A 15654-nucleotide genomic window follows, 5' to 3' on the forward strand; every position below is an offset into this window, starting at 1 on the left:
CATGATATGTGGGAAAAGGTTGAAAAGTTCCAAGGGGCTGAATACTTTCGCAAGGCACTGTATATAGCACTGTGTACGGTACTCACAATAGCTCATTTTGCCTTTCTACCCAGTTAATTCTCCTCTCTTCCATTAGGCTTATGACATCAAGTGATTAAAAACTGGATAGCCGAATCCTTTTAAGTTCTATGTAGAAACAGGAGGTCAATTTTCCCTGCAGGAGTCATACGTCACTACCAAAGTTCCTGGTAAGAGGAGGAGTGAAGGAGCTGGGTCAGGAGTTGAAATAGGGATGATAAATGAAGGGAAAAGAGACTTCCTGCTTCTACATAAAGCAGAGAAAAAGAGAAGAATTAGCTGGGTAGAAAAGCAAAATGAGCAATTGTAAGTACACAATTAAAATGTTTAATAGTAGCTCTTTATGGTCGTACAAAAAAAAGAAAAAAATTCCGGCATCCGCAAGGAATAAAAACAACAAATACAAAAATAAATACATAAAAATGTGCATGATTTCGAACAGGTGAAAATTGCCTAGTCTTTGGCTATAGTTAATGGAAATAGAAACTTTACTTATTTTTTACTTAAATTATTTTTGCTAGAAATAGGTTTTGCAATTGAATTTCATTAAACTCTTGTACTGTTTGTTTTTTACATTTTGTTTGTTTCTGTGAATATACAGTGGGGTATAAAGGTGTTTGCCCCATGCCATGCCTGATTTCCTATTCTTTTGCATATTTGTCACACTTAAATGTTTCACTTCATCAAACAAATTTAAATATTAGACAGAGAAAACAAAAGTAAACACAACATGCACTTTCTAAAAAAGGTCTTTATCATTAAGGGAAAAAGAAATCCAAACCTACAGAGACCTGTGTGAAAAAGCGATTGCCCCTTAAACCTAATAACTGGTTGGGCCACCTTGAGCAGCAACAACTGCAATCAAGTGTTTGCGATAACAGGCAATGAGTCTTTTATAACACTCTGGAGAAATTTTAGCCACCTCATCTTTGCAGAATTGTTGTAATTCAGCCTCATTGGAGGGTTTCCGAACATGAACCGCCTTTTAAAGTATCTCAATCTGATTAAGGTCAGGAATTTGGCTAGGCCACTCCAAAGTCTTAATTTTGTTTTTCCATAAGCCATTCAGAGGGGGGGCTTGACTTGCTGGTGTGTTTTGGATTATTGTCATGCTGCATTACCCAAGTGTGCTTCAGCTTGTGGTCACAAACAGATGGATGGATGTTCTCATTCAGGATTTATTGGTAGACAACAGAATTCATGATTCCATTTAGTACAAGTCTTCTAAGTCCTGAAGCAGCAAAAATAGTCTCAGACAAACACACCGCCACCACCATATTTTACTGTTGGTATGATGTTCCTTTTCTCAAATGCTGTGTTGTTTCTGCACAAGATGTAATGGGACATTCACCTTCTAAAAGTTCAACTTTTGTCATCAGCCTACAAAGTATTCTCCCAAAAGTCTTGGGGATCATTAAGATGTTTTCTGGTAAAACAGGGACAAGTCTTTATTTTTTTTTTTTGTTTAGGAGTGGCTTTCATCTTGGAACTGTGCCATGCAGCCTATTTTTGCCGACTCTTTTTCTTATGGTGGAGTCATGAACACTGACCTTAATTGAGGGAAGCAAGGCCTGCAGTTCCTTGGATGTTGTTGTGGGGTCTTTTGTGACCTCTTGGAGGAGTCATCACTGAGCTCTTGGGGTAATTTTAGTCTGCCGGCCACTCCTGGGAAAGTTCACCACTCTCCCATGTTTTTGCCATTTGTGGATAATAGCTCTGACTGTGGTTCACTGCAGTCCCAAATCTTGAGAAACGTCTTTATAACCTTTTATAACCAGACTGATAGAAACAAAGTAATTGAGATTTAATTTGTTCTTTGGATCGCAGCTTGATGTCTATCTTGTGAGAAACTTTTGGTCTACTTCACTTTGTTAGGCAGGTGCTATTTAAGTGATTTCTTGATTGAGAACTCAGTTCGCCAAAGATGTTATAAACCACAGTTAATTTATGTCTTAAGGAGGGGGAGCAATCACTTTTTCACAGAGGGCCCTGTAGGTTTGGATTACTGTTTACCTTAGTATTAAAGACCTCCATTTAAAAACTATATTTTGTGTTCACTTGTGTTATCTTTAACTAATATTTAAATGTGTTTGGTGAACTGAAGTATTTAAGTGTGACAAACATGCAAAAGAATAGGAACTCAGAAAGGGGGCAAACAATGGTTCACACCACTGTAGCTGGCTTTAGATTGAGTAAACTGAGACTCTGCAAGTGAACTCCTTCTATGGCCCCCTTCACAAGTCAGTGTCTTCAGTATGTGTGGTGAGACATGTACTGGAGACACTTACACACATAGACCCATTCAAATTTATGGGTCTGTCCACATGTCTGTGTGCAAAACATGTAGACATGTACATTTTTTTCCAGCAGCGCGCTTCGCAATACTTCCTGCACCTCTGCACACAGATGACACACGAATGACATCTGTGTGACACGTATCGGCGGCAGTACAGTTAGCGCTGTTTCCAGGTGCCTGGTTATTGGCCTATCCCAAGCCAAAAAATAGAAGCCCACAGCCGCGCCAGAATTGGCAAAGACATTAGATGCCCAATTCTGGTGCTTTACCCAGCTCTTACTGATGCCCCGGTGCGTTGGCAATCGGGGTAATATATGGGTATGGTGACAGTTGTGATTTGTCAAAAATCACAGCTGCCATCAAGCCCTGGGGTTAGTAAATGAGAAGTACAAGGAAAGAGAAGTATGGCTGATTAGGGCGCTCAGACCAAGACAGACACTTGTTTTGGATGGAAAAGAAACTTCTTTACTTGGTCATTATGTCCTCACAAAGCTTTTCGGCGGTGAATGCGCCATCAGCCCTTATCAACCGTACTTCTCTTTCCTTGTATTTTACACCCTTCTTGGGTGAGCGGCTTGGTGCAGCACGGACCCAGCAGACTTCCAACCATCCTGCAAGACTTGAAAGACGGAGGACCTGTGGTGACATCAGCATCACGTGACGCCCCTTGTGACCAGCTAACCTTGAAACCTGGAAGCCAGGATGACGAATGGTGCAAGTTACGCACTGCAGGCTCTGCAAATGTGGTTATGCCGGCAGCGTAACCACGGCAGGTTAGTGTGCTCTGTTCCTAACCTACTCTATTTGAACACCGGGTATCACACCAGGAGCGCCCCCTCCTCTCTCCTATTTTGTTTCCAGTAATAGAGAAGTGTCATTCAGACACCCCCCATTACTAACCCCATAGTGAAAATAAAATAAAAACACACACAGAAAAGTCCTTTCATGTAAAAATCACTCCCTGACAATTGCCCTCATTTACCTATTTATCACCAGAAGGCTGCGTTCACACGTTCAGGTTTTTTTGTGTTTTCACGGCGGTTTTTACCGCGCGATTTTGCCGCGAAAACGCAAAAACACAGCATCCCATGCAATCCTATGGGATTTTGCAATGCTGTGCTAATGCTGTGGATTTTCCCACGGCGGAATCGCATCACGGAAAAATCTGCAGCATGCTCATTAATTTGCGGAATCGTGGCAATTCCGCCCACATAGGAATGCATTGTTCTGCTTACTTTCCGCATGTGGCTGTGCCCACCATGCGAAAACTAGGCAAAACATATGCGGTTAGTACCCACGGTCCGGAGGAGAGGAGACTGTCCTCGGGCTGTGGGTACTATATCCTTGTAAAAAATAGAATTAAAATAAAAAAATTGGGTTATATTCACCTTCCGACATCCCGCGCAGGGTCCCCCGGCTTCAGCGATACACGCGACAGCTCCCGTTCCCAGTAATGCATTGCGATGACCTTTGCTGACCTCGCTTCTCGCGATGCTGTAGCGGTCTCGCGAGACCGCGACGTCATCAAAGGTCATTGCCGCAATGCATCACTGGGAACGGGACCTGTCGGAGCAGCGCAGAGGCCTGGGGACGCTGCGCGGGACGTCGGAAGGTGAGAATATGACAATTTTTTATTTTTTTTATTATTTTTAACATTAAATCTTTTTACTACTGATGCCGCATAGGCAGCCTCAATAGTAAAAACTTGGTCACATTCGTCAAACACTATGTTTGACGACTGTGACCAACCTTTCAATCAGTTTTCCAAGCAATGCTACATATCGCTTGGAAAACGCTAGCATTCTGCAAGCTGATTACGCTAGTTTTTCCGCGGGAAAATCTCGGGAAATTAAAATGCGATTCCCGTGGAATGGAATTCTGGAATTCTCACGGTAACTTCCGCGGGAGTTCCGCAACGTGTGAACTTCAATCCATCCCACATCCCACGACAATCTGTGACTCTGCTACATCCAGCTGCTGTAGTGAGCACTGATGTCAGTAGGGTTACCACAGTTCACAGACCGGCTGACACAGGTTTCCATGAGAACCAAGCTGTGACCTGTAGTAACCTTAATTACATCACCGCTTGTCTCATGCTCCTCTCATTATGCTCCGGCTTCCCTGCTGAGTGGTCACATTACAGATGTTACCGATCACCGCAGCATCCAGATGTAGCAGAGTCAAGGCTCTTTGTGGTACGTGGGATGGATTAATGGCAGATCCCTTTGGATTATTTTTATTTTTATGGTAATAAATAGGTAAATGAGGGTAATTGTTTGGCAATGATTTTTACAATTATAGGACTTTTCTCTGCGTGTGTTTATTACTTTTGACTGCGGGGTTAGTAATGGGGATGTCTGACAGACGACTCTCCAATGTCTCCAATACTAACCCCTTGGCTTGATGTCACTTGACATTACACCGGTGACATCAACCCCAAAACCATTTTCCTGGTTGCCACTTCACCAGGGCAATCGGGAAAAGCTGAGGCTAAACATCATAATTTGCACATCTGATGGAAGCAACAGTTCTGGGGCAGTTGAAGGTTGGTGTTATTAGTCTGGCAGGGGGCCAATATCCATGGCCCCATCCAAGCCTATAAAAATAAGCCTGCGGCTATATGTTTAGCCTTTGCAGATTACAAAAAATTGGGGGAGACTCCACATAATATTTTTAGTCCCCCCCTTTTTTAATTACCAGTAAAGGCTATGCAGACAACTGTGAGCTGATATTAATAGGCTGGGAAGATGCAAGGATATTGTCTCCTTCCCAGAATATTATCACCAGCTCACAGCTGTCTGCTTTCCCTCAGCTGGTAAAGTATAAGGGGTACCCCATGCAATTTTTTAAACTTATTTATTAGATAGATACAACTACAGAAAGTACACATGCAAAGCACAGTGAGATATCACTGACATATTTCTATCTATCTTTCTATCTATCTATCTATCTATCTATCTATCTATCTATCTATCTATCATCTATCAATCTCTTTGCATATCTAACACCTAAACATCTGTCATTTTTAATTGTCATTCTCTGCCAGTACTTGTCACACTGATGGTGCACACGAACAGCACACAGACAGCACACGGTTGGGACACACGGACACACAGACATACATATGTCACATGGATGGTGTCACACTGATACGCGGATTGTACACAAAGCACGGACCTGACCGGTACTGTTTTTTCCAGTACCGGAAATATCAGGACTTGTGAAGGGGGCCTAACAGAGAAGTTGTGACTCAATTGTCTGTCTTTATCTGAGCTGATTTTCACATAAAAGGTAAGCTCAAGTTTGATACGGTCTGTGGATCTGTGGTCAGTAATCAGCACAAAGGAGTTTGGAAAAACATGGAAAAAACATTAAATGCAAATATTTTGCTGTTGTCTTGTGATTATTTGATGAAAGTTGAGGCAATAAATATGTTATTCTGCATCTTTGACCTGAATATATGGTAACATACATTATGTCATCTGAGAAGGTTTGTTATACATAGTATATACACAAATATAAGTTAAAAACGTATCAATGCAAAATGATGTCCAATATAATAAATCTATATTTTTCAGTATGATAAAGTCTATCAAGACCTCAAGAACGTTTCTAAAAATGGAGAACATTTCTGCAAAACTGTTTTGTCTGTTCTACAACAGAGGTTAGAATGAATACTTTATCACGTGTTATATGTGTACTATGTCATTCACTATGTGGCTGTTAGTAGTTAGATGCGCTCTTTAGGGTATGTTCACTCTTCTCAAGACGCTGGCCCCCCCGATTCATCATTTGTGCTTCATTTAAGTCACTTTTCTTTTTGTCTTTTGGTATCAAAATTTGCAACTTTTTAAAAACTCTGCCCATAAAGCAGAAAATAAATAAAAATATAAAAAATAGACTTATACTCATGTAATAGTCTTGAAAAAAGGGGCAAGTAGATTAACAAATTGGGTGCAAAAAAAATAAGGTACAACTCTCACAAAGGTAGGCAAAAAACAGATGCACAGGCTATGATTAATCGCGGCCACATTTTATATAAAGATTTTGAAGAGGAACTGCTCCAAGACAAACATTATGGAGTAATTGAAGAGGTTTCTAATGTGGAAATGTGGATTTTAGATTAGATTTGCTACAAAATCCTTAACAACAAAAAATTTAGTGTAGACACACCCTCAAAAAAAGCCATTGAGTAGCCAGGCTATGTGCACACGTTGCGGATTCTGCTGCGGATCTGCAGCGGATTTGGCCCTGCGGACCCGCAGCGGTGTACAGTACCATGTTAGCCTATGCAAAACAAAAACGCTGTGCAAAATCCGTGCGGTTTTGCCGCGGATTCCAATCCGCAGCATGTCAATTGTTTGTGCGGCATCCACAGCGGTTTCACACCTTATATTTATGAGGTGTGAAACCGCAGGGCAAAACCGCAGGCTAATCGGCAGATAAACCGCAGGACTTTTGTCCTGCGGATTTACCTGCGGATTTCACCAAATCCACGCGGAAAAATCCGCAGATCAATCCACAACGTGTGCACATAGCCTCAATGTTCTGGATCCAAAGCAGAAAGTGCAGATTTTTTGCTGAAAACATTGGCCCATTAAAGCGGTCACAGAGAAGAAATGAACTTGCAGTCCTTATCAACCAATCACATTTGTGAGCAGCCTTATTTAAGGTTGTTCCATCTTGCAAATGAGTGAAAACTCTTGTGCTGCAAACTCCAGAAACCTATAAATGGGGAATTAGTGATGAGCGAGTATACTCATTACTTGGGTTTCCAGAGCATGCTCGGGTGATCTCTGAGTATTTTGGCGTGCTTGGAGATTTAATTTCTGTCCCCTCAGCTGCATGATTTGTGGCTGCAGGACAGACTGAATACATGTGGGGTTTGCCTGTTAGGGAATCCCCTCATGTATTCAGGCTGTCTAGCAGCCATAAATCATGCAGCTGAGGTGACAGAAACTAAACCTCCGAGCACGCCAAAATACTCGGAGACCACCCGAACAACAAGTATACTCGCTCATCACTATGGGGAATGTGTTTCACTCACTACCGTTGTAGTCATCGCAGGTACACGGGATGCAGTGATGAGACGGGAGACGGGATGCACTTAAGTTGTAACTTTTATATATATGTATAGGGGCTATCTTGAGGAACCAACAAGCTAACAACAGTTACCCTCGCAGGGGTTTAAAACAGGAATACACTGCTAACACGAACACGACTACCCGGTCAAGACCAGTCACTATAGGGCCGTGGTATGGCCGACTACAGGTCCCGAGTATTAATGACAACGTGTCACTTATCCTCTCTGAAGTTTGTCAGAGAGGTGGTTGGTGATGCTTCGGCATTTCAGCCACTGGGCCCAGCCGACGAGGATCTGGCGGAGACTTCGGGCGTTCCTACGCCCAGGCGAAGCGGGGGCACAGCAGGCCCCTGAAGAGTTCCTATGCGAGGCACCTCCCGGCGGAGGCGGGTCAGCGTTGCCTGGGACAAGAAGGTGTAGGCCTCAGCCACAAGCTGGGGACGGGCAGCGGTGGCCGCAGGTGGCAGCGAACAGGCCACTGCCGCGGGCTGGAGCACAGCTCTGGAGGCCGCGGGCAGCAGCGGACAGGCCGCAACTGCGGGCTGGAGTGAAGCGGTGGCGGCTGCTAGGAGCGCGGTCGGACGGTCGGTGTCTCTCTGCTGGACGGCTCAGTGCCGTCTCCCTTCTGTCTGCGGTGAGTCTCCCTTCAGTCACTCCAGTTGCTGCTCTCCTCTTGGTCTGGGTCTCTCTCTGGCGCCCTCTAGCTTCCTTGCTCCTTCTCTTCTGCTCCGTTGACTGACCTCCGCTGGCGTCCTCAGCCCCTTTTATACTGGCTCCACCCCCAAGCTTTCTAGAACTCTCAGTGTTCCGTCCCCTATGTCCCCCGGAAACAGTCCCCCTAGGATCCTTGGTGACAGTCCCCTTGGTTCCGGCCCAGGCACACAGCGGGGACTGCTCCTCCTACACCGTTTCACAATCCAGGGGAAACAAATTTTGCCATAACAAATGCTGAAATGGTGATGACGAGTTAAACAAACACACTCACGATTTTTAAATATTCTGCTTTTGAAGGACTCTGGGAACAGAACCGTAAATGGGATGGTTTAGAAAAATTTGCACAATTTTACACTACCTGAATTGCAGTAAAAAAAGGAATCGGATAATTTCTAAATGCAGCAAAGAGAGGTTGGACCTCACTGATGGCCACAGGGTAATTTTGCAATTACAAGACCAATTTTAGCAGGTATAAATAAAATGTCGCTTTGCTCCTTGAAGAAAACCTTTCTATTGCCATAAATACGGTATATATTTTTTTAACCTTACAGAGATGCAACTATTTTCCTGAATCTGATGAGAATTGTTTTTTTCTTGTTCCTGCACCCCTATGTTCCTGATATCTGGCCTCCTTTTCTTTGCATGTAAATTTAGTCTTGTTAGCCAAGTGGGCATGGCCCTCACAAAGACATAAACAGAAAAGTTTGAATCACCACACCCAGCTAACTAAAAAAATAAAGATTTACTTACAGGGAAGGCAGGGTCATATTTTAAGGAAAGGAGTGATCCATTCCAGAGACAACTGGAAAAGAATGCTGGATTCAGAACATTTACACCACGTTTAAGAAAAATTACACTAATATATTGCCCGCCCCGCCTCTGAAATAAATAATCAGCCTGTGTATTTACACACAGTACGTGACACACTATAGAGCTGGTCATATATACTAGATAATGATCAACTATATCAGCCCCAACCATTTATGTTCTGAACAGAGTGCAGCACGACTAGGATCTGTAAGACACTTGTGTCACTTTTCGGTGGCAAAACTATGGGTTCAGACAAAAAATCAGCACCATGTCCAACAGTGTCCTAGTTAGAAATCAAATGTTTTGGGCTGTTATATTTTCACTCTATGTATATTTTCTTGGGTAGAAGAAAATGGCTTGCATGCATTGCATGAGGAAAGATGTTCACTGGCCCAAGCCTTTTTGTTGGAGGGTCTCCATGAAAATAAACTGATTTTGAATGGTCCCAGGTTTGAAACCCCCCATCAGAGAGTTACACTCTGTTTAAGAAATTGTTCAAATCCACAGGAAACTGAAATACAAGAATATCCATATTTCATTGAAATCAATGCGTACCTCCCAACTTTTAAATAACGGAAAGACAGAAAGTCTCTTCCCTAGCTTTGCCCAGTCCTTCCAATGAGTCCACATATAAATGTTGCTCTTAGTGAAGCCCAAACATGATACTACACAGTATGATATCCCTTTAATGCCATTTACAGTGCCCACCCCACAAAATATGCCCAGCAGTAGAATCTCCCACACACAAACAGCATGTATGTAAATACCTGGTTAAGAATACAGTAATTAACCAGAGCCAGCATGAGTTTGTAGCAAACAAGTCATGCCAGATTAATATAATTTCCTTCTTTGATGGAATCACTGACTGGGTGGATCAGGGAAATGCAGTAGATATAGAATATATGGGGCTCAGAAAAGCATTTGATACAGTATATCATACTATCCTTATTGAAAAAATGATTGACAAGACTACGGTTAGGTGGCTTCATAACTTGCTCAGTGATTGTGCTCAAAGAATGGTAACAAATGGTTGCACATCCGAGTGGAAGAGTGTTTCAAGTAGGGTACCACAAGGCTCTGTCTGTGGCCCCAGTGGTCAACATTTTTATGAATGATCTATATAAGCAAACTGAAGGTAAACAAATGAAACTTGCAGATGATGTAAAGCTATAACTAACACTAAAGAAGACAGAAAGTATTCAGAAGGATCTACATAAGCTTGTAACAGGAAGAAATGCAAGAAAAACAAAAATTACATCTACAGAAAAAGAAGATTAGAACTAAGTAACGACAAGTGTGAAAAAGACTTGGGTATACCAATAGATCAAACACTGCACATGAGTCAACAGTGTGATGCACAGCAAAAAGGCAAGCACAGTTCTAGAATGTATTAAGAGAAGCATAGAGTCTAGATCACGTAAAGTAGCCCCCATCTACTCCTCCTTGGTCAGGCCTCTTCTGGAATACTGTGTCCAGTTCTGGGCACTACATTTTAAAAACATTGAAAAACTGGAGCAAGTTCAGAGAAAGAGCTACCAGGATGGTGAGCAGACTGCAAAATATGTTCTACGAGGAACATATCTGGGAATATTTAGCTTGCAACAAAAAGTCTAAGAGGAGACTTAATAGCTGTCCACAAATATCTGAAGTGATGTCACATTGTAGAGGGATCGCCATCATTTTTCTCATTTGTACATGGAAACACGAGAATCAATGGAATGAAACTGAGAGGGAAAAGATACAGATTAGATACTAGAAAAAACTTTTTGACAGTGGGGGTGATCAATGAGTGGAACAAGATGCCACGAGAGGTGGTGTGTTCTCTTTCAAAGGAAGTCTTCAAACATCTGTCTGAGATGGTTTAGTGAATCCTGCATTGAGCAGGGGGTTGGACACGATGACCCTGGAGGTCCCTTGCAACTCTAACATCCTATGATTCCTATGTTCCACAGCCCACACACATGATCTCATAGCACATTTCCCTATTACTTCTTGCACAGATTACCCCATAGCCTCCAACTCCAGTATGATGCACCTACAGACGCCTGCATAATATAATTCCGATGTCTCCTCAGCTCCCCATACACAGTTTGATACACCCACAGCTCTCCGCACAGTAAGATGCACCCAAAGGAGAGTCCCTGATTGCTTCTCACACAGTATGAATACCCTACAGCCTACTATATAGTATGAAGCAGTCATAGCCATCCAGACAGTATAATGCTCCCATAGCCCCACATATAGTATGATTCCCCCACACAGGGCCGGCGTCAGCACCCGGCGCACCCGGGCAAGTGCCGGTGGGCCTGGCCAGATGGGGGCCCCACCAGGGGCGGGCTGGGCTGGGTGGCAGAGAGACAAATGCTCCTCCAGCACCTGTACACCACAAACAATATGATTCCCTCACAGCCCCCCCACACAGTATGATTCATCCACAGCATTGAGGAGACAGATACACTTGAATTTGCGATATTCAGGGCAATGCATTTTTTTTTCCTGATAAAGGAGTTTATTTAACTCAGAAATGCAAATGACAGATCCATCTCTGCTTATTATTTATTTGCAGCCCGTATAAAACTTTTACATATACTTTTCATGTCATCTGCCTGCAGCTCCACGGTAAATACTGATATAGGGGCTGCGGCAGGTGCTTATATAGAGCAGTTGGATATAAACGCAGTGATGAATGGCTATGGACACCCAGAGGAATGTCTCACTGTAAATTATTACAGTGGAAGAAAAGCATTTCTCCTAAGGAGAATAAACAACGTAAAACTCTCCGATTAGGATCCTAAATCTCTCTTTAGCTTAACTGCAGTTTCTATACGGAAAATGTGCACCTACTAATTCCATAAAAGTCTGCTTGCACCATCCATCATATTTCTGATCCCATTGACAGATGATAGGTTCCATTGTGGTGTCTGTTATTTTGCAAGCAAAAAATTATCCCAGCATGGGATCTACAAATGTGCCAAAAACTTTATTGAGGGGGCGAAGAACATAGTCTCTGATAACCAAGTGAGCAAAAACTAAAAAAGTACTGAAACACGTACAGTCTAAAATAACGAAAGATTTTACTCGTGTTGACTATTATTCAGCCAATGTTACCCCAAGGTGGAGTCTTACATTAAAATAAACATGATATTAAAAAAAAGAACAAACCAAAAAGTCAATGTGGGTGTGATGGGAACAATACAGGCAATTCATACGCTGGAGGGTTAAGGAATATAAGACAGGGAGGAAGGAAAAATTACATAACTAGGTTAGATTTAGCCTGACCACTCATTACAAGTTACACCTCGGGGAAATAGAATTGTTCTGGCCGGAAAACCCCTTTAACCTCATGAACTATTAAGTCTGAATTTGATTGGATTTGTATCATGAAAATAAATGTTATATACAGTGTATCAGGCTTATTGATTTATTTTAAAATATGTTTTTATGATACCTGTCTGTTGTTGTTTTTTTTGTTTAAAATAACTCAATGGAATAACTGCAGAGCTGACTTGGAGCTGAACTATGCCAAAGGCCTGGAGAAAGTGTCCAGCAAGCTGACAAAAGCTTTGGATGGCATGAAGAACAAGTGAGAAAATATTTTACTGTAGCTATTCATTTAAGATAATCAATATAAATGAGTGATACTTTGTAATCTGAAAAATGTGTTTTTAAAAAGGTTATAAATGCCATCGGCATATTTTTTTTTTTTTTTTTTTAAATCTTAATGGTTTAAAACATTTTCAGTTAATAACTATGTTTTTAACTAAATGTTTAGTTAAAAAAAATACTCTTCAGCATGTGATCTTCATTCTTTTATATATTTTCAGATCCCCTGATATGCAGTTTCAGATTTTGCTCTCGTGGGAGTGTCTCTCCCAGTAATATAGGCTGGATGGTCTGTGTGTCCAGGGAGCTGCTGTCTTCACTGCTTAGAAATGCGCTCATTTCCTCTTCATGTGCTTTCTTCCATGCCTGTAAACAGTTTTCTGTTCTCGCCATAAAGCTTAATATAGCTCTGTATACAACCCCTACCACCTCTCTCGTGAAGGGAGCAATGGGAGAGGGGAGCAGAAAGTCTTAAAAGGAATTTGTTTTTGCTATGTAATATGACAGCAGCATGAAGTAGGGGCTGAGATACTGATTTCAGCAATTTGTCACTTACTAGACTGTGTTGTTGTTTCTTTACAATGAGTGTTTTATCAGCAGTAGATTATCACTACAGGAATAAGTGTCTCATGCCTCTTGGTCCAGCCACACCTCTACCACTGATTAGCAGCTCGCTATATACAATGTACATAGAAAAGCTGTGGTGTGAGCGGGGACAGCTCTCAGAGCTCTGATTGTACCACAACTGCTGCACCCAGCAAAATAAGTCACACATCGCTGGAATTGTGGTCTCTTGACAGTGAGGGTGATCAATGAGAGGAACAGGCTGCCATGAGAGGTGGTGAGTTCTCCTTCAATGGAAGTCTTCAAACAGAGGCTGGACAGACATCTGTCTGAGATGGGTTAGTGAATCCTGCATTGAGCAGGGGGTTGGACACGATGACCCTGGAGGTCTCTTCCAACTCTAATTTCATGATTCTAGTAAGAGCTCATTCACACGTCCGTGAGTTTTCTTTTACGCCAAAAAATGGTCAGAGCTTCATCAATGCTGCTTATCAGAGTTTCAACAGCGTTTGATCAGTGTGTCAATTTTTACCATCAGAGTTTGGTCAGAATTTCATCAACCTTTTTTCAGATGAAAAATAAATAGTGGACAACACACGGATGGCACCCCAGAGCTGTCCAGTTTTTTTCACGGACCCATAGACTTGCATTGGTGAGTTTGATCCGAGACATGTCTCCATGATTTTGTGCAGCCCACGAAAATACGCGGATGTGTGACTATAGAGACCCTAAGGCTGTGTTCACACACAGCGGTTTTTTCGTGTTTTTTCCCGCGGATTTGCAAAAAAAAAATCCACGGGAAAAACGCGAAAAAGAAGCTTCCCATTCATTTCTATGCATTTTGCACTTTTTGTGCACATTGATGCGTTTTTTACTGCAAAAAAAGTATCCCGGTAAAAAACGCAGCATGCTCATTAATTTTGCATTATTTTCCTCGTTTCTGGCTTTTTCCATGTGTCTACAAACTGCGCGGAAAAAAAACTAAAAAAAAAACATGCAAAAATCGCGGTAAAATTGCGCGGGAAAACACGCAGAAAAAAACGCGCGGTTTCTGGGAAGGGAGTCCTGTTTTTCAGCAGAAAATTTTTGCTACGTGTACACTTAGCCTAATAGGTACAAGTTTTATCTGTGAAAAACACAAATAGAATTTGTATGTGAAAACTGATGTCTGAATGTTCCCAAAAACATACCTGGCTGCAATAATAGTTTGGGCAGCATAAATCCAATGACAGGTTCCCGTTATCTTTCCATTTAGGAAATAATTGAACAATAAAGAATGCTATGTGACGGAGTGCACAGCCTATAAGTGTGGATCAATCTATGGCGCTCTATTGGGCCAAGCTGTGCAGTCGGAACAGGAATCCGAAGCCTGCAGGTCATAGGAGGATGCATCACATGATACCTTGATATCTGAGATCTGATGAATGGTTCCAAATTTCTCTTACATGCAAATGACCTGTGCCAGATTAGTCATTCATTGTATCGCAGATATCAATGTTTCATTTTATTCAGCTTCCTATGACCTTACATGCCCATATAGACGGCTTAGGAGGGTTGTTCCTACTGGAAGATTCCCTTTAACACTAAACGACCCAACTTCTGACTTGTAGCAAGTTCGTAATTGTGCATATTAGGGTACTGCAGTGGAGCGGGTGTTTTCCTGTGCTGATATTTGTTCCAAATATTGAGGTCTTCTGGTTTAAAAGGGGATCTAGTGAGGAATTGTGACTTAGGGTTTTGTAAAACGCCTTCATCTGTCAGCCCAAGCAGATAGTATCTACATAGAAAGTTCTGGCACCTTCATGACTTGCATGGACAACCCGTTGCATTTCATCAGAATTATGTGATGCTCCATTTTCCTTGGGGTGGGCCTGCAGAGCAATAGTATATCCAGACTCCTTGATGACTGTGGTCCAAGTTGTCTGTTCAAACTAAATGCTAATCATATTATACAGTCCGTAGCCATCAATCTGTCTATGGACTAAAAACTTCAAAACCACTCACCCTGTAGAGTCACAGACTTTGGGGTGAAAGCCACGGCCATGCGCCGGTTCCCTAAAGAAGCTTGAGTTAATTGAATCGTTTCCGGGTTTTTCCTAATGATACACAACTGTTTGCTAAATCACATATCACTTTGGCCACATTTACGGGAAATGCAGTGTGATGTAATAAAGTCAATGGAGATAATGCGAGTAGAACATTAATATCCAGTGTCACCCATAGTGATTCAGCGTTGGGGCACCAATAAATTTCCTACATGCTCTGACTTTAGCTCAAGTAGCTGCCAAACAAGCAAATGGTCAGTCAGCACAATCCGGAGTGTCTGTAGTTTGAAGCTTGTAGCTTTTGTGCACTCCCACCTTACCGAGCAATGATATTTATATCGGAAGGTTATTTATACTAAGCACTAATTTTGTATTTTCTCAGTGATATTCCATAAAGGATTATATATTTTATATCTATTTTTAGTTGAAGAAAAGGGAGACACAAAGTGCAAAATAGAGTC

At 42.0% G+C, this 15654-nt stretch overlaps 1 protein-coding gene across 2 annotated transcripts in view; it reads left to right on the forward strand.

Annotated features, from left to right (window-relative positions):
- Nucleotides 1–15654, forward strand: part of NOSTRIN (nitric oxide synthase trafficking) — a 66217-nt gene that overhangs the window by 14930 nt on the left and 35633 nt on the right. The window contains exons 1-4 of one of the 2 annotated variants that reach the window (XM_073545803.1): nucleotides 2227–3147; nucleotides 5575–5665; nucleotides 5953–6038; nucleotides 12481–12564. In XM_073545803.1, coding sequence (XP_073401904.1) covers nucleotides 12554–12564 — 11 coding nt within the window. In that variant the 5' untranslated portion in view covers nucleotides 2227–3147; nucleotides 5575–5665; nucleotides 5953–6038; nucleotides 12481–12553. Of the gene's footprint in view, nucleotides 1–2226; nucleotides 3148–5574; nucleotides 5666–5952; nucleotides 6039–12480; nucleotides 12565–15654 lie in introns of those variants that run through there. The other variant, XM_073545802.1, reaches the window with a different exon arrangement.

Source organism: Dendrobates tinctorius, unplaced genomic scaffold (assembly GCF_039654945.1).
Source record: "Dendrobates tinctorius isolate UK_male_01 unplaced genomic scaffold, ASM3965494v1 ptg000143l, whole genome shotgun sequence".
NCBI lineage: Eukaryota > Metazoa > Chordata > Amphibia > Anura > Dendrobatidae > Dendrobates > Dendrobates tinctorius.